The sequence below is a fragment of the Balaenoptera ricei genome, chromosome 1, assembly GCF_028023285.1.
Source record: "Balaenoptera ricei isolate mBalRic1 chromosome 1, mBalRic1.hap2, whole genome shotgun sequence".
Lineage (NCBI taxonomy): Eukaryota > Metazoa > Chordata > Mammalia > Artiodactyla > Balaenopteridae > Balaenoptera > Balaenoptera ricei.
In genome coordinates this window covers 8,105,633-8,132,475 of record NC_082639.1, presented here as the reverse complement: position 1 = coordinate 8,132,475, position 26,843 = coordinate 8,105,633, and the positions used below count along the sequence as shown (strand labels likewise).

The 26,843-nt window shown below is 52.8% G+C and overlaps 1 protein-coding gene across 3 annotated transcripts in view; it reads right to left on the bottom strand.

Moving 5' to 3' along the window:
- Positions 1-2,467: 2,467 nt before the first annotated feature.
- Positions 2,468-26,843, bottom strand: part of PEX14 (peroxisomal biogenesis factor 14) — a 141,144-nt gene continuing 116,768 nt past the window's right edge. For all 3 annotated transcript variants that reach the window (XM_059912738.1, XM_059912754.1, XM_059912746.1), the window contains 5 exons: positions 13,572-13,657; positions 10,013-10,115; positions 8,748-8,845; positions 5,439-5,530; positions 2,468-3,673 (listed from right to left, as the gene is read on the bottom strand). In XM_059912738.1, coding sequence (XP_059768721.1) covers positions 3,226-3,673; positions 5,439-5,530; positions 8,748-8,845; positions 10,013-10,115; positions 13,572-13,657 — 827 coding nt within the window. In that variant the 3' untranslated portion in view covers positions 2,468-3,225. The remainder of the gene's footprint in view (positions 3,674-5,438; positions 5,531-8,747; positions 8,846-10,012; positions 10,116-13,571; positions 13,658-26,843) is intronic.

Below are 26,843 nucleotides of genomic sequence, written 5' to 3'. Positions count from 1 at the left end.
CGGGGCTGAGGCTGGGGTAGAAGCTGAGCCTGGGGCAGGAAGGGACAGTCACCAGAGGAGAGGGAGGTCCTGGGCCAGGCCGAGAACCGGCACCTCGCTGTCCTGGCTGAGCACAGGGGGAGGCCAGGAGAGGCGCCTTCTAGAGAACCCCTCTCCTCCCACCTGGTGTGAGCCCCCGAGGACACACGCTTTACTTTCAGTGAGACAAGCAAGTCACACAACACTGAAGAGGAACTTCCCGTTTTTATTAAAGAGAGAGAGAGAGAAAGAGACAGAGAGAGACGACGTGTGCACACCTGTGAACCGAGTGGAGGTGGGAGAGGAATTCTGTATCCTCTAGCCCCTTCAACAGCGATTGGATGTTTTCAACAGCTGATGTGTGCTCCCATGGTATGAAAACAGAGAACATGTACAAACTCAGCATCCCTTTCCCCCGACCCACAACGCTGCCCTTCCCCGCCAGGGTGTCCCAGGACACCGGCTGCCCGGCTCTTGCGGAAGGAGGCCGACCCGGCCGGGCAGCAGCCTCGCCCGCTCCACTCCGGGCGCGTCGCAAAGCGCCGGGGAGCCGGGGCTGCCTGAGGAAGGACCCTGCCCAAGGCAGAGCCCACGAACCTCCCGGGGCCAGCTGGGAGACCTCGGGGGCCAGAGGGCCGTCCTGCAGCCTCTGCGCACTGGGCGAGTTCTTTCTTAAAAGACTCTACAAAAATACTTTGTAATTGAGTTTAATAATCTTATCCCTTCCAGAAAGGGCCCGACAGGCGCTGCCTGCTGCTCACTTCTGCCCCATTCCAAATATTTTTACCTTATTTGGATGAAATGCATTATTTTTCTAATGAAAGGCTTTTTTTTCAAAGGGCTGTTTTCCCTCCGTCCAGCAGCTGCCTTTATTAGGCAGCACTCACGCCGTTTTGGGGAGGGGTTTTTCCCTCCCTGAAATCACGCCAGACTCTCTGTCCTCAAAAGCTGAAATCGGCGCTCAGGACCCGCAGGGCAAAAGGCCCCCGGGCCCAGGTTTTCGTCCCTTTCTCCCGCAGTGAGTCCGGGGACCTGCGAGACAACCGACCCCCCAGGTTGGGGAAGACACACCCCACAAGGTCCCCCGAGTGCCCACTGCCCCGCGCCAGCAGCTCTGGCTGCGTCTCCGTCCCAGGCTATCTGCCCTCTGCCCCCCTCCCCCCGTCTGGTCCCATTGCAGGAGGGACCTCTGCAAAGTTAGAGGCCACGAGAAACGGTCACCAAGTAGAGGGGGAGACCCCAAGACGGCCCACGCGGGACCCGGGCTTCCATTCCCCGAGGAGGGCAGAGCGGGGAAACCCCGTCTCCGGCCCCCGAGGCCCAGGGGTGCTTCCAACCGAGCCACCAGCCCTCTGCTTGTCATCCCAGGTCCATCTGCCTGCCGGGCTCCCAGACGCTGGGCCCCTCATCCAGACCAGGCTGGGAGCCCCTGGGGATGGAGAAACCTGGCTTCTTCGGTGATGACAAGAGGCAGAGGTGACTCAACAGCGGGGGGGGGGGGGGGGGGGTGTCTCTGCTTGCCCCTAGGGAGCACGAGCCGGGACATCACGTGAGGTTATGAGGTTATGAGCATCAAAGACAAAACCTGGGAAACCAGGCCGGAGGGCTGGACACTCAGAGAGTCAGGGCGAGGGCCCCCTGCCTGAGCGCCAGGAAGGAGTTTACCGCGGGAGCCCGAAAAAGGGGCCTGGGTAGGAGGGGTAATGTTTTCTGAGACAAAACAGCCCCCATGCCAAGTCTCTCACCCTCGGCCAGCGGCTTCCTCCCTCCCCAGGGCCGGGCGGGTGGGAGGCCAGCGCTGCGGTCAGGAGGCCGGGGCCTCCCCGGAGGGTACATACCCGCTGCAGCTCCACCTCCGCGGCGGCCGGGGTGCCTGCACTTTGTCTCCAAAGCCCGTGTCTACACGAGGCACCGGACGGGGCCGGGCCCTCTGACCCCCGCACACCGGGCCACAGCACTGGGGGCTCGAGGGAGCCGAGTGCTCCCGGAAGGAGCGTCCCGTGCTGTTTTTCTGGGTTTAGCTAAATGCTGTGTGAAGGGTAAAGGGAGACAGGGAGGGTGAGAGGGAGACGAGACGGGGGAGGACGAGGGAACGAGACACACTCTCCTGGGAGCACATGCATCCATTTAAGGAAGGTGAGCTCATCACACTCCACACCAGGTCTATATACAGTAGCGTGAGGTCCCTCTCCTCCTGGATCAGAACGTCGCCCTCCGGCAGCCACTCGGGACCAAGGACGAAACCCTCCAGCTGTGGGTGAGCGGCTGCGACACCTGCCTTAGGGGAGAGACTGGCCGAGGGAAGCAGGTTCTGCCCCCATCAGGCCCACCGCAGGGCTGCCGGGCGCCGCCCCCACGTCCCCTCCCCGGGCCCACCTGGCGCGGCCTTGACCGAGATCCACCCCTGGGCACGGGATGCCGTGAGCAGACAGGGAGCCACAGGCAGGAATTAAATAGTGGCAACTCATATTTATTACAATTATATACATCGTATCTTATATTCTGAAACCTATACCTTATCACACAAAAGAACACGTGTTTGGGGGGCAGGGCGGGGCAGGGGACAGACAGGAAGGCCCTGTGCCTGGCTCCTAGTGGAGGTGGGACCACAACTCGCCACGGCAGTAGCTGAGCCACGATGCGGCAAGCGAATGGTCGGGAGCAGCGTGATGTCGTGGGTGGCAGACGACCGGGCTGCGGCTGTGACGGGAGCACAAGGGTGGCATCGTCCGGGCAGGGACTGGCTGGGGGGCCCGGGGGGCCCTCGCCCAGAGTGGGAGCACAGGGCCGCTGCTTTTGGGATCACGAGAGCGCGGCCCCCTTGGTCACTGGCGAGAAGCAGTGAGGGAGCCGGGGCAGAGGGAAGGGACGGCAGACGCCAGGCCCCGCGGCTCCTCCTCTAGAGGGTCAGGAGTCAGGTAATAAAACTACCTCTTGTCATGCACGGCGTGAGGCTGGCTAAGACGCCCAGCAGACACCCCTGGATGGGACGTCTGTCTGGGAGGGGGCTGGGGGGGCTTGAGCCCGGAGAGTTCGGAGCCCTCGGCCTGACATGAGAACAAGGTCAGAGGCCTGTCTGTCTGCGGCGGGCGGGGTGGACAGGCTTCGGCCCTCACGCCGCCCAGGTCAGCGAGGCTGCGGCAGCCCTGCCCCCGCCCGGCTCCAGGCCACGCCCTGCACCTGGACCACGACCCCAGCCCCAGCTGCCTAGTCCCGCTCGCTCTCGTTGCTGGCGCCCTCGGGCCGCCGCAGCTTCTCCACCTGCTCGTTGATCTGCCCGTCCCCACCCCGGCGGTCCTCCCTCTGCACCCCCAGGCAGCCCTCCTCGTCCACACGGCTCACGTCCTCGTCCTCCTCGTCCTCCTCATCCTCCCTCTTCTCCTCCTCGCCCTGCACCTCCATCCGCACCTGGCCCTTGACGTCCACCACCCCCTCGCCCTCCTCCTGGGGGCCCAGCAGGTGGTACGTGGCCGTGGAGCCCTCGGGGCTGTGGCCCTCCTTCACGGGCGAGGACGACGTGGACTCGTTGCTGACGGGCGAGATGTCACTGCTGCTGTGGTGGTTCACGGCCGCGGGGCTGGAGGGTGACGGCGACTTGACTGGGATCTGCCAGGAGGGGATCTTCGGGGCCGACGGGGAAGGGGGGAACTGCCTCCTGGCCGAGGAGGGAGAAGACGGCAGGGTCACCCTCAGCAGAGCCGCCCCCTCCCGACCCAGAGCGCTCACGGAGGCTGAGCAGCCACCCCAGGGCCACTGAGCAGGGGACAGGGCCAGGGGACAGGCTGGAACTCCGCCGCCCACTCCCACCTCCCCTCCCTCCCCCTCCTCTGGAAACAAGGCCTCTTGGCCCGTTGAGGTGGGAGCGGCTGAGACGGAAGCCAGAGGCTCCGGGGCTGCCTGCAGAGCCCCCGGTCCACTCAGGGTGCCGCCTGGGGTCCCCTCTGCCTGGGGCCAGGCCCGCCCTCCCTGGCAGCTGCTGGACACTTGGCTCTCGGGGCCCTGCCACACCCTGGCGCCCGTTCCCTCCCACCCTTACAGCACTGTCCCAGCCTCCAGCCCTGGGGGAGGCAGCGAGCAACGGTGGGGAGCCAGAAGCCTGGGAAGCCAAGACCCCTGGGCCTCCACTCTCACTTGCCTGTGGCCTGGGCAAAGGCAGGGGGTGGGGGAGAGCCTGGCCACTGGTCTCGGGGTCAGAGACGTCAGAACCAGAAGGGTAATGCTGGTGACCTAGCACTTTTCTAGAAAACCTCTGAGCTCCACACTTGACAGAAGAGCCAGTTCTCCCTCCCACTCCTGCGTCCCTGCCCTGCGTCCTGGGCCAGCAGCCAGCCCAGCCCAGACCTGGGAAGTCAGGTCCGCTTGGCAAGGGCTTGGAAACCAAGCTCGAGGACAGGCGGGATCACCCCTGCCTGAGCTGGGAGGACAAAGGCCTGCTGCCTCCTGGGCTGCCCACCAGACCACCAGCTCTGGCCCCGGACAGCCCTTCCACCTCAGACCCTGCCACGCGGAGCACACAGTCAGGGCCTCGGCGCTCACCGTGTCCCCAGCGGATAGCCCTCTGGTGCCCCAAGCTCAGCCATGCCTCTCTTAAGGCCACGCTCTTTTCCCCACAGACAGCCTGGAAGTGGGTGGCTTGGAGAACTAGGTCCTCTGGTTGGGACCACAAGACGCTGCCAGCCCCCATCACTGACCTGGAGTGAAGGCTGCCGCCTGGCTCAGCCCCCACTAAACCCCAGGGCGCCCTGCAGGAGGGGCGGCCCAGGACACAGGACTTTCAGTTTTAAAAACAGACGGGCCCGGGCAAGCCCGGACAAGCTGGTCACCCTCCCGTCAGGGCTGCGCTGGTGCTGTCCCTGTGGAGGGACAGCAGAGTGAGACCACAGGAGCCGGGGCGTGGGGAGGCAGGCACTGCGTCTGCCTCTGCCTTGAATCGTAGGGCTCTTCAAACTGAGCCGGAACAGAGACCCCTGGCCTGGCCCTCTGGGGGGACCTTCTCTGGGACCAAGCTGTCACTGGGAGGTCCAGCCGGGGCTGAGGACAGGGGAGGAGATGGCCCTATCCGGAGGGGTGGGGATTCTCTCCTCTGCTCAAGGCCCTGCTTCTGGCTCCAGCTGCCCTTGACTGGGTCTTGACAGGACCAAGTGACTGTATCTCAAAACTCGTGGGCACTACAGACTGTCACCCCAAGAGCAGGGAGGGAGGGGCCTACCGGGAAGGGAAGGTGGAAGCGCAGGAGATTCCCAAACTCAATGCCTGAATCACACAGCTCAATCTGGGGTGGGACGCACAGGGGCCCCCCAGGGAGACGTGCCCCCCCACCACCGCCCCCAATGGGTGGTGGCTGGATGGGCCCCAAGAGCTCCCTCCCCCAAGTCGAAGTCAGAGAGCAGAACAGAAGCCCGCGCCTTTTCAGCTCCTACCGATTTAAAAGAAGCCCTTTCAAGGAGTTAATTTCCGACTTGAGTTCACTGATGTTCTGGGACTCCAGGATCCAGTTGGTGGAAGTGGTGGCCTGAAAGTCACACAGGGGACAGAGGATCAGAGCGGCACCTCCTCCCACCCCTTGAAGCTCAGACTGCTGGGGTGGCAAGGAGGACCCCGGGGGGATTCCGTGTCCTGCATGCCAGCCGGGAACCCCCTCGGTTCGGTTCTGCTGCGGCCCATTCAGGGGTCCGCCTGCCTGGATCTCTGTTTAAGTGACGACTCCCTTAGAACAAACATTCCCACAAGTCTATTTGGATAGCTGACTATATTAGGGAATCATGACATGCATTCAGGTGTGATAGTGGCATCCTGGTTATGTAAAATAAAACATCAACAACAAAAGAGCCCTTATCTTTTATAGATACACACTGAAGTGTCTGAAGTATGAAATGATATGCTGTCTGGGATGTGCTTCAAAATCACCTGCGGGTAGGGGTACGGCAGGACGGGCCCGAGGCAGCGGCTACAGCTGTGTAGCCAGAACATGTGGGCTTGCTGTTCGGTCCCGCCATTTCCAGGTGTATTTGAAACATTCCATTAAAACAAAACTATTAAGATAAATAAATTCCATCTCTACAACAACTACTCCCTCCACCTAAGTCCCTCTCCCTGCAGAGAGATCACACACACACACACACACACACACACACACACACACGAAGCCCTGGGGCTGGGACAGGCAGCCACCTCAACCACAGGTACCAGGAGCCTGGTACCTGGAGCCACCTTGGAGGGTCAAGGGAGACGCCTGAGCACCTGCCTGGCCCATCCCCCAGCTCTACTCTCAATCATGCCCAGAAGGCAGGCTTCACCCAGGATACCCTTCCCCACGCAGCTGTAACGTCAGGCCACGCACTGCGCGCCGCTGTCTGCACAGCCAGGAGCCGAGGGCCAGGCCGCCCATCTGCAGCTGTCCTTTGGGATGACCCTGAAGGTTCAGCAGAGAGAACGAAGACGTCCTGGAGGAGGGCCCACAGGGGAAGCAGCCACGGGAACCTCAGACAAACTCCATCCTTCCCCGCACACCTTCCCCTTTGACACTGCTTTCTATATAAACTTCAGACGACCACACCTTTGTTTGGCAATCTTGCTGGGACAGATGGAGAGGAGGTCCCCCAAGCGGCAGCTGCCTCAGCCAAGCTGCCTGCGAAGTGCTTCCGGGCCAGTCCCAGGTGTGATGGCCTCGGGTGCGTGGGCCTCTGCCTCCGGGTACCAGGCCCCCGCCGCCTGCCACAGAACACCCGGGCCCTGAGCTCAGGAGAGCGTGGGGAGCCCCAGGCTGGCAGCACGGAGGGGCCCCCCACATTCCCACCAGCCTGTGGGGCTCTAAGGTGGGGTGAGGGCTGCTGTGGGTCCTACCTCGGCCGGCAGCCCGGCCCGGCTCTGCAGTGGGAAGCCCCCCTCTGCGGGGGCTGCGGGCCTCAGGAAAGAGACCCCGGGCAGCCTCGGAACGAGCGCACACAGGCGCTCGGCCGCCCTCACACACATCCCCTCGGGGTCCCCACTCCAGACCACCAGACAGCGCAGACCCAGGAGCCACTGCTCTGGCCTCTCTGAGACCTTGAAAGCTATAGCAGCCCATTAACAAGGGAGCAATTTCCACTCACCGGCCTACAAAGGACTCAAATTTCCAAACGCATATGGTGCCAGATGCCAGGATTTAGAAATAAAATCTGACATCTGGGGCTTTTTAGCCAGTCTCTAAAAAACAGTTGTAGAAAACTCCCAGCCTTCAGTTTTATGTAGGTTTTTTAATTACTGAATGCTCTTCTTTTTAATTTTTTACAGTGCTGCAGTAGGGGTTTGGAAGCCAGATATAAAAACTTACATTACAGCTGAGAAAACACAGCTCTGAGTCTTTGGTTTATGGGGTAACCGAAGCCTTCACACAGATGGGTTTAGACACCAGTGAGCACGGCTTCAGCACAGCAGAGAATGAAAGGGGCTGGGGGCGGGCGGGGGGCATCAGAAAAACAAGCACGAGACACCCTCAGAGGCGGCGCTCAACCACCAAACGCTACCCCGGCCCCCCCCCCCCCTAAAATGCAACATGTGGTCTTAATCTTAATGCTTAAGGTCTGAAAACAGTTTTCCAATTTCTGGAAAGGCTTCTGGCCACTGGCAGGCTGCCACTCCAAAAGACAATGGAGGAGAGGTGGTCGCAGGCCGTGACCGCCTCCTCGGCTGCTTTATGGGCCGCCTGCCCGACTGCGGGGAGCGTGCGCGGTGGCTGGCGGTGGCCACTGGCCTCTGTGGGCGGGGTACCGCACGAGAGGACTCTCGGGGACCCCCTTCACAGGAGCGCTGGCTCACACGGAGTCGCGCACTGGGGTGGGGCTTCCTCTGGGAGAGCTGCTCGGAGCGAGATCCTTTACAGCGCGGCTGCGTGGAAGCAGCCAGAAAGCAACCTGGGAGGCGGGGATGGAGTGGGGAGGGCAGTGGACGCCCTGGAGCCACTGGACCACTGTCTCCCGGGCCCAGTCTGTCTCGGGAACACCCTATCACACACGCACAGAACCCAGACCCAAAGCCTGCGATCCTGGGGCTGACGGGAGCCAGGCTCTGTCCTCAGTGGGGACAGGCAACGAGCGAGGTGCGGTACAGCTCCCTCTTACAGACAGGGGACAGCAAGTCGCTTGTCTGCGGTCACACGGGTAGCACGGGGCACAGGAGAGCCTGAACCCCGGTGGTCTGATCCTAGGGTCTGATGTTGCCAAGACAGCTCCAGATGTGCGAAGTGAGGCAAGGAAGCCACCTCAGTCGACCCCAGGTGCGTCTACACTCCTCTGGGGGTTACCGGATCCCGAGGCCGGGGTTTGGAGAACCCACCCACGGCAGCATTTCAGCCCAGGGTCTGGGCACACTCCTCCCACCCTGTTCCCTGCAATCGCTCTTGGCAACTCCGGGATCTCTGACCTAACTTGCGGTGGAGACCATCTCGTGTCGACACCGGCTACCACCAGATCTGGGGCGTGTGCTGCCACGGGAGGGCCACAGGCACAGAGCTGCTTTTCCTCCCTCCTGTTGGGAGGTGACACGGAGACAGAAAGGACAGCCTCTGTCACTGAATGCCACACCACCCACACGGTGACCGCCTCCCGTCTCTACAAGGGCAGGGTCACCGGTGTCAGAAGAGACAATATCAGACCCCAGCGGGCGCAGTGAACTGGGCACAAAGGACGGGAGTGAAGAGCCGTGCAGGGCAGACCCGGACCTAGAGGGACCAGAGGGTCAGGGACAAGTACCTTGGCTGTGGCCAGTTCGTGGGCGAGCTCCTGGACTTTCTGCTGCTGCTGAATCAGCAGCTCCTGGACAGAGGCTAAAGTCATCTGTAACTGAGTCACTGGGAGGAAAGAGCAGTTGCATCTCTGTTAAATGATACAGATTCTTCCTTCTGTCCACACACCTATAAGCTGCTGCATCTAATTTATCTGCAGACATTCCCCCCCGCCCCCCCGGCCCGTGCAATCCATGTAATTCATCTGCACTCTGGGGCATCTACCTGCACTGTATCTAACCTCGAGTATTTCTACTTTATCTTCCTATTGTGTAGTTGTCCGTGGTCAACAGTATATCTGTCCAAAACCTCTCCCCTCTAATTATATCTGTTTATGATTCGCTTGGCTCTTGCAACTTCCATCCTGCCTGCATCCCCCATCTCCCGGGCCTCCCCACGCCACTGCAGAACTCACGGAAAGTCTCCAGTCCTGGGAGAGAGACAGCTCAGTCCACAACATCCCGGAGTGGTTAGAAACTGCAAATCCCATTTCCTCACTGCTCCTTCCTGCCCTCCCCACCGAACCCAGAGGCTGCTGGAGCTCCCGGTCCACCGTCAGCCTCCAAGGAGACATGCCAGCAGGGCACGTGCTCCAGAAGGTTTCCGAGGGCTTCACAAACATGCCCCCGAGGGACAGACTCCTTCCTGGGACAGGCGGCTCTCTAGTTTGCCAGAGTTTTTAGATGCAGAGGCTCCATCTAGTAAACAAGTTTATAAAGGAGAAAACCACCTCTGGCGCGACAGGTCCCAGCTAATCTGGGCCATCACTGGGGCACCGGGTAATGAACGTGAGCCCCGTGGAGTCGATGACAGAGGAGGTGGCGGGGGTCCCTGGAGCCGCAGTAATTACAGCCTCTCTTGACCCTGTGTTGGATTCTTAGAGGGAAGGGGGAAAATTGCTGAAAACCCCCCTGAAAACCTCATAGAAGCAGAAATTAAAAATGAACTTTACAGCCCTTAGAAAGGCTGTCATTTTATTCCCCTTATTAATATTCTGAGGTTGGGAGCCTTTCCGTAAAAACATAATTAATTGAGGCCGCGCCGACAGTAAACAAGCAATTTCAAATTAAACCGAAATGACGGCGGCTTCATTTGCAAATGTGAACAGATTCTCAGAGCAGATAAATGAAGTCACCACATAAAGTGGAGACGGAGGGGAGAGGGGAGGGGGCAAAGAAGGGGCTGCTCGGAGAAGGCTTTGAGGGGTGACTTGATGGGGCCATTAATCTTCACCTGTCTGTGCCACGCTGCCACTCAGCTCGGAGAGACTCGCCTCCATCCTCTCCAGTTGCTTCCTGTCCTCCCGGCCGCCCACGACGAGGGGGAGCAGGTACTTCTGCAAGAAGCAGGGTGCGCGTGAGGAATGGCTACGTACTTGGGATACTCTTCAACAGTCTCTCAGATTCTGCCGACCAACTTTCTCTCCGGCCAACCAACTTTCTCTCCATCAACCCTGGGTTTCGGAAACCCTACGCCAACACCGTAAATGAACAAGACATCAGAAAATTACGAGGCTGTGATTATAACCACATAAAAAAAAAAAAAAACAAAAAAAAAAAAAAACCTCTGTCTGAATCAGGACCAGAACCAGGGAACAGGGACACAAAAAGTCAATTTGACCCACTATGATGGAGCACTTTTTGGTTCCTTTAGATTTTTAAATGGTGCTATATACAATACTTCTGTGTCCAAAAATACTCAAAATTCTACTTTAAAAGTTGTATATCATAAAAATGCAAAAGGTTATACAAGAAAGTGATACCACTGGTGGCTTCCAGTGGGGAGTGGGAGGGAAGTTTGCTGTACACTTTTCTGAACCTTTAATATTTTGAACCATGTGAATGAATTCTCCATTCGGAAACAAACGAGTAAAAATAAACAAAAAAAATTATTCAAGAAACAAGATCAAAATCCACAACAGATTTGTGGGACCTTTGGCTCTTTCACTAGGAGGGGATAATAATATGGGTATTCCGAGGCTGCCTAAGGAGGTCACACCCATTCTTCTTCGAAAAGCCTTGAATCCTCAGAACAAGCTTCCTTCAGATAAGAGTTAAATGCAGCCAGACTCTCCCAGAACTGAGACATGGGGCAGAAGGGGGAGCAAGGGGCAGAACCAGGAGAAACTGACCGTGGGGGAAAAAGGAAGCTGACGCTGCAGGGCAATCTCGAATGTTCTGAGAATCTCGGAACAGTCAGGAAGAAGGCAGACGGGGCGCAGCTGGTAACTGACTGCCTGCTTGGAGGTGTGAAGGGACAGAGGTGGGCGGCAAGGTGCCCACTGGGAGAGCTGGACGAAAGAACATGGGCTCCAAACTCCAAAAGCTCAGGACGTGGCGCCCCCCATCTTAGGAGCGTGAGACCAGTCACCAACTTTACTGGGGTGGCACCAGGGGTGACACAGTGCAGGCTTGGCAGGTGTAGTAACTGGCAGGTGTGACCAAAGGAGACTTTGGTTCTTACTCCTTTCGGGCCCCAGACAGGAAAAGACAGCAGCTTCTCCATTAAGGCTTCTGTACTGGGGAAGGGAAAGGAGGTCTCTCACAAGGGGCCTGTCAGAGAACTCATTTCAAGAGCAACTCCTAAGTGAAGATCACTATTTAGCATACATATAGAAGCATTTTCTATTTTGCAAAGTGCTTTTCAACCATCGTGTGAGTTATTACCCACAGCTGAGCCGAAACTCATAAAATGGAGCCTTACGTTCCAGGTTGAAAATTTCCTAAGTATAAAAGTCAAGAAATTCTTATACGTGTAATGGACTAAAAATTCCATTTCTAAGATCAAAAATGCCAAGGAAAGGAACACATACACTACCCCAGCCTAAATCTTTACATATTTATAAAACAAGATAACAGCTTACCTCTCCTTTTTGTTTTTTAATTTAGCAGATGTTTTTTAAATTCTCTTGTCACCATCGTGACTGATCTTTCAATGTCTCTTCTTTTTTTAAAGCAGAGACTAAAGATCAGAGCTTCGTGGAAACAACTGAGGATATCTCTGCTTTGCTCCAAGGGGAGCTATGCTTTCTGTCTCCACCAGATCACAGGCCGTCCAAGGGCAGCCATGTGACTATCAGGTACCGCTTAGTAGAGCTGGGACATAGATGTGAGAATCCTGTCTTAGCGTATTCTTCTTCTTGGTGACTGTATGCAGTCAGTGGTTGGAAATAGGCTTTCAGCCCACAATGGCGTCAGAGGGAGAAGTCCCGGGACCCAGAACATCTTGCTTCTGGATTTCTAACGTGGAGATTTCCAACTTCAAGAATAAATGTTACGCTGAAAAGATTGTATTCTGCTACAACTCTGTCATTAGCTTTTGCACTTAAGTGAAAAATTAAGACTCCCAGAGTGCAATGCTGAAACATGTTTCACGTGCTAAAAGTTAAACATGGGGGGACCTCCCTGGCGGTCCAGTGGTTAGGACTCCGTGCTTCCACTGTAGTGGGCACGGGTTTGATCCCTGGTCAGGGAACTAGGATCCAGCAAGTTGCGTGGCGCGGCCAAAAAAAAAAAAAAAAAAGTTACAACATGAGGCTGGATAGTCATTCAGATTCTTTTTTAAAAATCTCCAAATCAGAGATGGAGTCGCAGGTGGCCTCAGAAGGAAAGGGGCTTCTCTTTCCAGGACCAGCAGAGAGTGAGTCCTCCAGCCACTCTTTTACCTTTTGTCTCTGGGGACCTACCCTGGCTCTGCATCTTCTAAAAAAGACTCAACTTGCTTCAAATCAAAGTTAGTAGCTGGTAATTAGTATCTGATTAGTAGCTGGTATCAAGGAAGTAAACGTTACTTCATGCCTGCAGCTCCGTTGTAAGCAATGAACTCTGGGATCCTGAGGGTTGACTACGAAGTCCATGAAAAACCCTAGGTTTACATGGATGCCAACACAATACACAGGGGGAAAAGGCAGATCCTGTAAATACGTTCGTACTGAGATTCTCAAGGGCGTGCAGAGCGCTTCCTGTGTGATGGGCGCAGAGCACTTTCCAGAGGAGCACTGACTCCTTTCAGCATCACAACAGCCTCGTATGGTAGATACTATTGTCCCCATTTCACACACGGGACCGCTGAGCCTGCGATCACACAGCTGCCAAGTGGCAGAGCCAGGGCGCAACACAGGCAGCTGGGCTCCAGCGTCCATGCTCTTAACCGCACGGCATTCTGTCTCTCAAAAAGGTCTGGCCTGGGGGCTTCCCTGGTGGCGCAGTGGTTGAGAATCTGCCTGCCAATGCAGGGGACATGGGTTCGAGCCCTGGTCTGGGAAGATCCCACATGCCGCGGAGCAACTAAGTCCGTGCGCCACAACTACTGAGCCTGCGCGTCTGGAGCCTGTGCTCCGCAACAAGAGAGGCCGCGATAGTCAGAGGCCCGCGCACCGCGATGAAGAGTGGCCCCCGCTTGCCGCAACTAGAGAAAGCCCTCGCACAGAAACGAAGACCCAACACAGCCAAAAATTAAAAAATAAATAAATTAATTTAAAAAAAAAAAAAAAAGGTCTGGCCTGCTCAGTACGTGCCAGGCACTGTTCTAAGTACCTGATGTGGCTCGTGGATCGACGGGCCTCGTCACCCTGTGCAGCAGGGACTTGGAGGGGAGATGCCGAGTCCAGTAGATGAGGCGGGTCTGAACCAGCCAAGAGCACCCACCCGGGTGGGAGCAGGACCAGGACTTGACCTGGACGCCCCTCAGCGAGCGAGATCATCAGGGCGCTCGGCCTCTGCAGGCAGGCCCGCTGCTGCCCCCGGGCTCAGGGCAGCGCCAAGGGGGTGCAGGGAGGGGCAGCTTAGCTTACCTTGTAGAGCTGGTGAAAGCCAAACGCTATCCCTGCCATGATGATGGCCAAGGCGCTGTAATCTCTCCACCGGGAACCCGCAGGGCCTAAGGTCGGGGGAAAAGGCACGTCAGGAGAAGAGGCACTGGCGCCCCCCCCGAGGCAGGAGAGCACGTGGATTCAGGCTCCTCATCTCAGTCGGGGGGTGTGTCTCGTGCCCAGGTGGGGGGTGAGCGTCCGGATGCGGCTGGGCTGCGTCCCCCTCCTTCTCCCAGGCCCCTGGACTGTGCAGCTGCCGTGGGCTGGTGTCTAGAGGGGCTGAGGCCCGGGGTGGGGGGTGGGCGGCAGAGGCGATCTGAAGACCTAGGGCACGGGCTCCACTCTCGAGGAATAGAGGATCCAGTGAGGCTGCCATGAGCACACCTAGGTGTGCACGAATACACGTCCACACGCCCTCCTATGTGAGCCTGGAGCCACCTCAGAGCCAGGGCAAAGGCTGCATCACCTGTTCATTCAACCTTATGAAGCCCCGACAGGGTGCACGACAGTGTCGTAGGCACGGGTTACAGTGGTGACGAGACCCCTGCCCTGTTCTGTTCTGCTCTCACATTGAGCCTGGTGGAGAGGAGACAGCCTACCAACGACCGAACGAGGTGGCTCCAGACAGGGATCGAGAACACCGAACAGGACCAGGAGCGCGCGGATGGCAGGGCCGCGGTGGAGGAGGACGCCGAGGCCTGTGCGGTCCCGGGCACGGCACCCAGGTAGGGGACGAGGAAGCGCAAAGGCTGAGGCTGACCTGTGCTCAAGCAGACGGGGGAGCCCCTGGGCTTCACCCAGGGTGAGGGGGCTACTGCTGGCCAAGAGACAGCAAGAGCAGAGAGGGGAGTGGCGGGGGGAGCGGGGTGGGGGGAAGGTGGGAAAGGCTGGCCTGGCGGTGAGCGCACCCAAGGAACCTGGCCGTCGTTTCACAAGCAGCGGGGTCACTGAAGGCTCTGAATCAGGGAGTGACGTGGTCAGCTCTGTGTTTTGGGAGAACATCAGGGAGCACCGAGGGCAGCTACAGGTGGGAGGCCGCGGAGGCAAGAAAGCAGGGAGAGGCCACCGCAAGGGGCCTCCAAAGGCAAGAGGGACTGAGCCCAGGACGGACCGTCTCAGGGGATGCGGACACGGGCAGCCGGTCTTCATGTAGGATCAGGCCCTTCGGAACACAAAGTCCCCTCCAACTCCTGAATGAACTTCTAGTTCCAGAGGAGGAGAGGAGAGTTTTCTACTTCATAACCTTCCCCATGAACTGTTTACGAGTGCTTTCAGGTCCATAATCTGATGTGACGCCCAGCGATTCTGTCAGGCACACGGGAAAGCATGAGCTCCACCTGGAACGTCCACCTGGAGCAGCCACATCCAGGCCACCCAGCTGCCTCCTCTCAAGGGACCAGCCACTGGGCAGGGGGCGGCGGGGTGGTGGTGCATGGGCCACTGTTTCCAGAGCCATCAGTGGTGCAGGACACCACCAGTCTGTGGGCTCAGACCAGGTGCCAGGACAGTGACCCAGAAGGCACCCGCCCGAGGCACGCTGCTGCGACAAGGACCTGAGATCTGGAAGTGGGTCTCGGAGAGAAGGTGAGGGAGGAAGAGCCACCGCACTCCACACGCGGCCGGCGCCTCATCTCCTCCGAGACAGACACCTGTGGCTCCAGCCGCCCCCCTCCCCTGGGCCTGCAGGTACCGGCCACGTCCTGGCGCTTCATGACCAAAGGAGCGCAGGAGAGGGGCGGTTCTTAAAGTCCTTGGCAGGACGTGAGCACATGGGGAGGAGGGGCTGCTGGCATGCAGTCTGATCGGGGATCCAAGTGGCAAAGACCTCCAAGGGGGCGAGAAGCATGCTCCCTCCTCCCTGAGCTGCTGAAGGGGGCTCTCAGGAGGCAGGGACGACGGTGATGGGAGAGCCTGGAAGAGCGTCTCCCCCTGGCCACCCGACCCTGCCCCCGCCTGTGGATTCCACACGAGTTTCCCAATGTGGCCCAGCCCGGAGTCTCCTGCACAGACTGTGATCAACTCCCTTCTTGAGCACACAGTTTCTGAATAGGTAATACAGGCACATGGTCTAAACATCACGCAGCACACGTCAGTCTACTGCAAAGAGGCTTCCTCCACCACCAAGAACCACTCTGTTAACAGTTTCTTCTTTATCCTGCAGAGAATTTTTATGCAAGTATGAGGCAACACACATAGGCACTATTTTCCTTCTCTTTTCCCCTATTTCTCATTCTTCTTTTTTGCTAAAGCTGCATAATATTCCATTAAACCAATTCCCTATTGATGGACATTTAGATGATTTCCAGTCTTTTCCTATTTCACACAATGCTGCCATCAGTGAGTGTGTACATATGGCATCTCACGTACATGTGCAAGTCCATCTGTAAACGTGAACTCCTAGGAGGCTGGGCCAGAGCAGTCTGAGATAGCCTGCCAAACTGTCCGCCACGGGGGCTGAACCAGTTCATGCCCACCTGTTTCCTCACAGCCACCCCAACATAATGGGTTAAGCACACGCACAGATTTCTGCCAGTACCACAGCAAAACAACAGTCCCTCCCTCTAGCTTTCATGTGCATTTACCTGATTACAAGTGAGGACTGAGCAATCTTTTCATCTGCATCTCCTTTTTGGTATACTGTATGTTCCCTACTTTTCTACTCAATTTCTTTATTAATTTCCTTCCTCAATTCATGGAAACTTCTTATACAACAGGGAAATTAGCCCTCTGTCTGTGAAAGGAGTTGTAAAAATTCTTCCTAGTATATTTTTCTTTTGACTCTGCTTATGGTCTGCTTTTTGTGGCATAGAGTGTTTTCATGTTTACGTAAACTTATCGATCTGTTCTTTTATGGGTTCTGGGGTTTGGGTCACGACGAGCCAAGACTCCCCACTCCTCTCCAGGGTTGCACAGTGACACTCAGGGTTCACGTCTACACACTGTCTCCAGAAGGGAGCTCTGCTGCTTTGACCTGCAGTGAACAGCCCCATCCGATGTGGAGCGACACAGAGAAGAGACCGCTGATCGTGAAATGGAAAACTCTGAGACCACTGAGGTAGACCTTTCACTGTGACCCTGAGAAGCCAGGAGGCTCCAGGTCCCAAGCAGGCACCTCTCTCGGCTCAGCCTGCTCTGCTCTGAGTGCCTTGATTCCAACATCTGGTGCAAGTTCATTTTTAGGAGGAAAAAGCGAAGACAGAGTAACCTTGCCACTTTTCAAAAGAGTCGCTGTCGATTGAAGCCCCACGCTGTTCCGTGGGGCTTCAATCCACACCCAGAACGTCCATCTGTGCTGCAAAAATCCCCAGAGAAAGTATTCAAAATGGGCACGTGTCCAGAAAGTTCTACTCACCAGTGACTTCTCAAATACCCACTAAATATCTTACAGGAAAACAGTTGCAACTGGGCTGAAAACTGGACCAGAACCCAAAGTTTGCTGCATCCTTCTTCTTTCCTGCAAACACACACTGCATGCCTTGAGAAGTGCAGCCCCTCGTTCCGGGTACCAGAGCCGAGGCTGAGCAGATGCTGGCAGGTCAGGGGTCCAAGAACCAGGACCCCTCCTACAGCTGCTCCCCCCTCTCCGGAGCCTGACCTCCTCAAGCACCAAGAAACACCTGTGGCTCCCTGCCGGCCGCACCTTCACCCCCGCACTGCTCCTTGTTTCTGCCGTGCTCGCGTTAAGAACATTTTATTGCCCCCTGGTTTTCATTATTAATGAAAAGGGACCAGAATGATCTTTCCTAAAGTTCAGAGAGTCTATAAAGACAAGAAGCTGAAATGCCATTTTACTCGTTTTGGAGATGTGTGATACCATCCTGTCTTGTGGCAAAATGAAAAAAGAGAAAAACTAAGACGGAGATAACTCTTATCCACTGCACGCCTTTCAAGGGGTACAGACCAGGGCAACTGAGAAAGCACTCGGCATGACCCCAAACTAGCTCAGACCCCAGCCACGACGACCACCTGGAGCCCTCCCTGCTGCCCACCCTGGGGCCAATTTTTTTCCAAGTCCAGTGCAGACCCCCAATGAGGGAACCCAGGGCACCTCGGAGCTACAGCCTCTTGTCACTATGCTCCTGAATGTCCAGGAAATACAGTCAAGGGCGGAAAATAGGGCCAGCTGCTCTTCTGCTCCAGCTCAAAAGTAAGGAAAGTGGAATGAATGAGCTTTTCAAAAGCTTCAGAGCCTCTAGCCTGACAAAGACGCCCACCTGCAGACAAGGCAGACTGGGGGCCAAGCTGGCAAGAGGCCTGGTTCCACACCACCACCAGATGGTCCCAAAGACAGTTTTCTCTTCTCATCAAGCACAGACCATCTGACTGAAGGTGGCAGAGCTTTGCTAGATTTAAAGAACCCAGGGGCAGTGAACATTGATACATCAGTCATAACAGGTGTCTGTCAGCGAGTTTCTCAGAGACACCAGCATAATAAAAATGAAAAGACTCAATAATTTTGACATTCTTAGGACAACAAGAGAAAAGGAAGAACTTCAGTGAAGTTTGGGAGGTGTATGGGCAGAGAAAAATGACTTAGAATATACAGAGAAGGGTTTAAGCAAGAAAGGGTACCTTGAAATTGTGACATACAGGATGCGTTGCCTTGGGTGCCTGCCTACATTTCTCCACAGGCTTAGGAACAAGGTAAATAAACAAGTTTGTGAACTCACACCGTTTACCCAGGCCTACCTGTCAGCATCACTGCATGAAGAGAATCAGTAATCTCACTCACAGGATAGCTTTTTTGACTTCTCTTGTGCTGCTAATAATTGTGGCAATTCAGTGCTCGGAATAATCTCTCTACATCTTGTCACTTGCCTATCTCGATGAGGTAGAAAAGAAAGACAACTCAAGTTTCATCAGATTTATCAAGGGTCTTAAAGATTTTCTAGCCCAAATCTCTCAATGGACAGATGGGGAACAAAGACTCTGAGATATTATGTATATGCCTGTAAGGTAACAGGTAGTTCGTGCCAAATTAGAACCTGGGTCTTCTGAATCCCAAACTAGCACGCTTTCCACTGTTACACATTTATCATCAAAGGACCTTTAAATAGTAGAACTCTATTGAAGTACCACTCTCTATACTTCTGGCCACTTAAATAAAAATTTACTGAAATCCCCAAAAAATAAAAAACAAAAGATGAAATACCCAGGGACAATGATATTTTTTTACTGTCATTCAGATTCCAATTGTCTCCAGCACTCGCCCAACGGGCTTGACTCGCCAACTCGCCGAAAGGCCCAGCACTGCACCAGCACCTCATGGCTGGCCTCTCCTGAGGATGAACAGGCAGTCGACTGCGGCAGCATTTGTCATCCTGCACAGCTGATCATTTCTGGGACTGCCTTCATGTCTGAGGCTGCAACGAGGTCAGAGGTCAGACTACTGTAGGGAGAAGAGCGTCAGGTTCTTCGGAACTCAACGCCTTCCTTACCCTCCCAAGGACTCCATCAACTAGCCTGAGCTCTGACAATATCCACAGGGCCTGCCTGCCCAAAAGGCTAGGGCTTCCGGTGAATCCATGGTGTATGGCAGCCGCCTCAGGGGCAGGAAAGCTGAACCCCAGGGCTCCCTAACCCTTCACTGAACACCAACTAAACCAACATTACTCAGTTCCTTTATTTGTATCTCAATCTACCAAGAGAGTCTCACCTAGCAGGCGAGAAGAGACATCACCAAATAAGGACACACATGTGGAGTGGGAATCGCGCACACAACACAGCATGAAACCACCGACTCAGGGACTCTCGGACACCAAGGAAATCCCACAATCCAGTAAAGAGTCATCAACAAAAGAGAGCTGAAAGCTGTCATGAAATCATCCTGCTGAGACGATCTGGATCCAGTGATGTACTGGCTGACGACAGGGAGACGCTATCAAGTCCCTGGGGAGGCTGGCAGCCTGAGCACAGGGCAGGGCAGTGGCAGGCACTGGGCAAGCCTAGCTGCGGTCCCCTCCAGGCTCTTCAAGGCTGGAGCCGTGACTCCACACAGCAGTAGCTTCTCAAATCATCCCATCAGCTTTGTTCGCAAGGCACGCTGAAAACTGAATGATAAGAGAGGCGCATCCACAGTGAGGTACCGGAATAAAGCCAGTCCGCCAGATCAGTGCTTGTTACAGCAAAGGACTGCCAGGCTAAATGCACAGGGAGACTGGTGACCAGCTGAAAGGTACCACAGGCTGAGCTGTGGATGGATGGCTGGCAGCGGCCAGAAAGACAAACCGACCCAGAGCACAGCAACTAGTAACAGAGCAGCTCCGCTCTGAACAGAAGCACCTGGGCAGCCTGGAAGGCAAAGGCACCACAGCAGCCCAACAGAAGTCACACCTGAAAACCCAAGGCCTGTCTTCACATGAACGTCCTGTGAAAGACGATCTTTTCCACTTCTCATGGGCTGCAATGCTAACAGCAGTGTCATCTTTAGGCAGGAAGGACACTGAGAGGCATATCCATATCCTCACTCACAGACTAAAAAAATATGAGCTCTAATTAAACTGTAAGAATTCAGAAGAGTCCAGAAATGGACCCACGCTTGTGTGGTCAACTGATTTTTGACACAGAAGCCAAGGCAGTTCTATGAGAAAAGGATAATCTTCACAACAATTGTGCTGGGACAACTGGATATCTGTAGGGGGCTAAAAAATGAACCTTGACCCTTTCCTTACACCATACATAGAACTTAACTCAAAATAGATCACACACGTAAACAAACAAGAAAAAACTGTAAGAAAACAGAAAACACAGAAGAAAATCTTTGCAACCTTGGGGTAGGCAAACACATCCTAAGATACAAAAAGCATGAACCAGGGACTTCGCTGGCAGTCCAGTGGCTAAGACTTCGCCTTCCAATGCAGGGGGTGCGGGTTCGATCCCTGGTTGGGAGCTAAGATCCCACATGCCTCCAGGCCAAAAAACCAAAACATAAAACAGAAGCAATATTGTAACAAATTCAATAAAGACCTAAAAAAAATGGTCCACATCAAAAAAATCTTTAAAAAACAAAACAAAACAAAGCATGAACCATAAAAGGAAAAAAAATGATAAAATGGACATCATCAAAATTTTAAGCTGTTGCTTTTCAAAAGGCACTGTCAAGAAAATATCTCCATAAGCTGGGAGAAAACATCTACAAAACATATATCTGATAAAGGACCTGTAACCAGAATATATAAAGACCTTTTACAACTCAATAATAAAAAGACAAACAAGGTGATTTTTAAAAGTGACACTTCACAAAAGATACATGAATGGCCAATAAACACATGAAAATATGCTTGACATCACTAGTCATTAGAGAAACACAAATTAAAAGTACAATGAGATTCTATTACCTACACATTAGACTGGTTAAACTTAAAAACTGAGACTACCAAATGTTGACAAGGATGTGGAGCTACTGAAATTCTCACACATTGCTAACGGGAATGTAAAATGGCACAACCAGGAGACTTCCCTGGTGGTCCAGTGGTTAAGACTCTGCGCTTCCACTGCAGGGGGAGAGGGTTCGATCCCTGGTTGGGGAACTGGGATCCCACATGCCTCGTGGTACAGCCAAAAAATAAAAATAAAAATAAATTTTTTTAAAAGAATAATATAGAAAAAAAGTTAAAAAAAAATGAAATGCCACAACCATTTTGGAAAATAGGTTTACAATATCTTACAAAGTTAAACATACACCTAACATGTGACTAAGGCATTCCACTCTCAAGTATTTACCTAAAAGAAAGGAAATATCTGTGCACACAAAGACTTATTGTACACGAATGTCATAGAAGCATTATTCATAATAGCCACAAACTGGAAACAACCCAAACAGCCACCAATGGTCAATGGATAAACAAACTGTGAAATAACCATACATCGGAGTCACGGGAGTTAGCAAACTCTGCCCAGTTGGCCAAGTCCCACCTCATCCTGCTTTTTTTTCAGCTGTGAGCTCAGAATGGTTTTCATATTTTTAAAGGATGGGGGGCGGGGGGGTATATGTGACAGAAACGTGTAGTTCACAAAGTCTAAAATATTTTCTACCTGGATCAATCTCAAAAGCATTACATTAAGATACAAAAGACTATGCGCTGTATGATTCCATTCACATGAAATTTTAGTCTTTCGTTATAGTACATGAAACCATAGTATTGGTTACACGAGTTGAGTTACAGTATGTACAACTCATCAAAGTGTACACTTAAAATGGATTAATCTTATTGTGTATAAATTATACTTCAAAAAAGCTGATTAGAGGGCTTCCCTGGTGGTGCAGTGGTTAAGAATCTGCCTACCAATGCAGGGGTCACGGGTTCAAGCCCTGGTCTGGGAAGATCCCACATGCCGCAGAGCAACTAAGCCCGTGCACCACAGCTACTGAGCCTGTGCTCTAGAGCCTGCGAGTCACAACTACTGAGCCCGTGTGCCACAACTACTGAAGGCCACGCACCTAGAGCCCGTGCTCCGCAACAAGAGAAGCCACTGCAATGAGAAGCCCGCGCACTGCTATGAAGAGTAGCCCCCGCTCGCTGCAACTAGAGAAAGCCTGCATGCAGCAACGAAGACCCAAAAATAATATATTAAAAAAAAAAAAAAAGCTGATAAGAAAAAAATTAAGAAGCCAGAAATATAGAACTGCCATATGAGTGAGCAATCACACTCCTAGATGGCTACCCAGGAGGAATGAGAACGTACGTCCACACACTTGCCCACACACGCCCTCAGCAGCATGAGTCCTGTGGCCAAAACTGGAAACAACCTAAATGTCCACCAACTGGTGAACTGTCAGACAAAATGTGGTCCATCCACACAATGGAATACTAGTCAACAATAAAAAGGAAGGAAGTAGTGCTACATGATACAACATGGAGAACCTCAAAAACATGCTAAGTGAAAGAAGGAAGGTACAAGGGATCACATACTGTATGATTCCATTTACCTGAAATGCCCAGCAAAGGTAAATTTACAGTGGTGGAAAGTAGCTTAGTGGTTGCCTGGAGCTGGAGGTAAGACTAACAGTAAATGAGCACAAAGGATCTTATTTGGAGAATGAAAGTGCTCTAAAACTGACAGATGAGTGCATCGTTCAGTAAAGTTACTAAAAATCATTTGATTAGACACTTGAAATGGGCGGGTTTTATAGTATGTAAAATATACTTCAACAGCTTAAAAAAATTTTTAAAATAAGGCTAGAAACACACCCATGTATATATAAACAATTGCATTTTGATAAAGGGACACATAACTCACTGGGGACAGGATAATCTTTTGAACATCTGGTGGTGGCACAAGGGGACAGCCATTAGGGAAAAATGAACCTTGACCTTCACATTACACCATACACAAAAGTTAACTGACAGTGAGTCACAGATCTCAACATAAAAGCTAACGCTATAAAACTTCAAGAAGAAAACACAGGAGAAAATCTCTCCAACCTTGGGGTAAGCAAAGGCTTCACAGGTAGGACACAAAAACCATGAATTGTAAAAAAAAAGAAAAAAAAAAGATAAATGGATGTCATCAATTTTTAAATCTTTTGTTTTTCAAAAGGCAACGTAAAGCAAAAGAAAAAGCTAGCCACAGACTGGGAGGAAATACTCACCATGCATACACCTGACAAAGAACTTGAATCTAGAATATATAAGAACTCTTCCAACTCAATAATAAGAAGACAATTTAAAAAGGACAAAGATTGGAACAGACACTTCACAAAAGAAGATATGTAAATGGGCAATAAGCACATAAAAAGATGCTCAACATGGGCTTCCCTGGTGGCGCAGTGGTTGAGAATCTGCCTGCCAATGCAGGGGACACGGGTTCGAGCCCTGGTCTGGGAGGATCCCACATGCCGCAGAGCAACTGCGCCCGTGAGCCACAATTACTGAGCTTGCGCGTCTGGAGCCTGTGCTCCGCAACAAGAGAGGCCGCGATAGTGAGAGGCCCGCGCACCGCGATGAAGAGTGGCCCCCGCTTGCCACAACTAGAGAAAGCCCTCGCACAGAAATGAAGACCCAATACAACCATAAATAAATAAATTAATTAATTAATTAAAAAAAAAATTGTGGTCAGGATTAAAAAAAAAAAAAAAGATGCTCAACATTATTAGTCTTCACAGAAATGTGAACTCAAACGACTGAGTTTCCACTACACACACATTAAAGCTGCTAAAATTTAAAAAAGACTGAGAATACCAACCGTTAGTGAGGATACGCAGCAACCAGAACTCGTGCGCTGCGGATGGGAATGTAAAATGGTACAACCACTTCGAAAAACAGGTTGGCAGTTTCTTATAAGGTGAAACTTACACTTAACCTCTGACCTAGCAATTCCACTCCTAGACGTTTACGCAAGAGAAATAAAAACAGACACAGACTTGTACACAAATGTTTAAAAGAGCTTTATTCGTAACAGCTCAATACTGGAAACAGCCCAAAGCCGGAAGCCCATCAACTGGTAAATGGATAAACAAACCACAGTGCGTCCTAACCATGGAATACGGCTCTGTGATAAAAAGGAGGCAACTTCTGATATGCACAACTTGGATGCAGCTCAAAAACATGATGCTGAGCGAAAGAAACCAGGCATGAGAGGGGACATACTGTATGATTCCATTCATGCAAAACCCCAGGAAAGATAAGTCTAATGGGCAGCAACAGAAAGCAGACCAGGAGTTGCCCCAGCGTCAGGGCGGGTTGGCACTGGCTGGGAACAGGTCACGGGGAATCTTCTGGGGTGCCAGAAATGTTCTACAGTATTGATGGCTACAGGGCAGCGTACACTTGTTAAAACTCAAATTGTACAACTAAAATGGATGCATTACTTTATGTAAAATATACCTCAATAAAGCTGTTTTTTGTTGTTGTTTTTTTTTAAGTCTGTTCAGATTTTTTTTTTTAAAAAAAGAGAGAGAGCTAAAAGAAGTCAGCAGTGACTGAGAACAGTACCCAGCAGGGTGGGTTCTAAGTTCTCTCTCTGCTCAGTTAAGCAGCTGAGACCAAGGGAAGAAGCAAGAGGTAAGATTTCTAATTCAACTTTTTAAAGGTACCCTGTATTATTTGATACTTACAAAAGAATATAACATTTAGATAAGTTACGAAACATGATAATAAGATGCAATCCTAAACCCACCTACTTTACCGGTTAAAACTTTCCAAATACCATGGAAACTAGCCACATCTTCCTCTTCACTCAGAGGTAACCATTATCCTGAATTTAGTGTTAATTCCAACTCAAACTTTCTATGGGATATAAAAGCTGGGAACACACCCACCAGAACAAGGACTGCATTTCTCAGCCTTCTTGCAGACAGGTATGGCCGCGTGGTTGAGTTCCAGCCAATGGGGAGAAAGGGTAAGGGATGTGGGCGATTTCCAGGAGGTGTCCTTAGAAGGTGACTTGCCCTTTTCCTTCCTTCTCCCTGTTCTTGCTTGTTGGACAGCAGAGAGGACAGCTGGTGCTAGAGCAGTCACACTGGAACACGAGCTGGACGCCAGCCAGGTGTGAGGGACGCAGGGGTCCCTGAGGACGACAGGGCCAGTACGGCAGCCTGGACTGCCTATGTTTACTTAGAAAAAGAGTCCTTTGTTTTGTTTAAACCACTCTTATCTGTTGCAGAATCTTACACAACTAGCACAGGCTGCACTCAGCACAGCCATGATCCCAGACACCACCCACACCAAAGGCTCTTCCAACGGTCTCAGAAATCCAAGGTAAGGATGTCTCCACTCAGACTGTAACGCCTGCCCTCTTCAACATCCACACGTGGCATTTATTCGGCATCCACAGGGCATCACACTGGGCATTCCACAAAGCAAACAAAACGGACAGGTGCTGGCCCTTGACGAGCTGCTATTCCAAACCAGTCACATGGACAAAAGAAGAAAAATACCATTGCCTCAAAATTAGAGAAATGTTTCCTTCATATACAAACCAGTAACTTTCATGTTGCAAAAAATGAGATTTGTGTGCTAAACCGACAGAGAAACGGAAGAGAGAGAGAGAGAGAGAAACGGGAGAGATTCTTCCCCGTTTAGTTCTTGGTGGGAACAGAGAGGCTGTTCACAGCGCCACCTCCGTTCACACTCACCTCCAGAGTCACTTACACCCTCCCCACCCCCAGCTTCTAGGTGCCTCCATGGACCTGCTTCCCCCAGAAGGCCTGGCCTGAGATCAGCACCCTGGGGGTTGCTTTGTTCTTAACTCCAGAAAGCTCTCACCATTCACACCATACAAGATGGCATGGGTTAGCCTTTGCTGTCCTGCCCCAAGCATGGGGCTTCCCTCTACATTAAACCGGGCCTTCCTGAGGCAAGGCCTGTCCTCTACTTCTGCGGCCTGCTCCGCACAGAGCACAGGAGGCCTCACTGACTGGCTACCTGGGCATCGACCCCAAGAGCTGATGGTATTACTCGGCAGCCTTGCAATTCTCAAGCACACGTCCGCCATCATTTATTCATTCAACAAGTGTTTCTGGAAAACCTGCTAAGTCAGAACCTCGGGCCATAGATTAAAAAAAAAGCCTCTGAGCTCAAGAAACTCACAGTTTAATAGGAAGTGAGTAAACATTTCAGTGTAGTGTGGTGGCGAGCAGGGGCTGATCAAGGCAAGGGGAACCTCCACCCCAGGTGGAATGGAGGCATTTGAAAGGGAGTTACGGGCAGAGCATCTGGACACCTGTTGCATCCAGCACACACCCAGCGTGTCTTCTCTAATTCCCCACGCAGCATCTGCTCCGATGGTACAAATAATTTTAATATTAGTCCAAGAATAATACAGTCAAATAGGTAATACAGCCTCAAAAATAATTACACAATGCATTTCAAAGTAAAAAAGCCATGTGATTTTGACTGTCCTCCGTCAGGGTGATGACCTGGCGGCCACCTCCCTCGGGTCGTCTCTTCTGACACTCCTATCCCATGTTGCAGCCACTCTAACCATCACATGGTTTCACGTCCATGTGGCTTTGCTTTAGCTTGGATGCTCCAGTCCATCCTGTCTGGTCACTGCACCAATCATGCCCCAGGTCCAGTTAGGCATCTCCTGCTCTCTGAGGCGCCCCTTCACCTTGTCTGTGCCACCATCCTGGGCTGACCTCATAGCACTGCTGTGTTCCCTTAACTGTCTTTCCTACTGGACAGGAGGGCTGGAGAGAGAGACCAGCCAGGCCTTAATCGTCCCATCCCAGGGGTCCGGCACAGTGCCTGGCACACAGCAGGCATTCAGTAATCAATGCTCCCTCAGGGACCTAAGACAATCAAGGGAAAG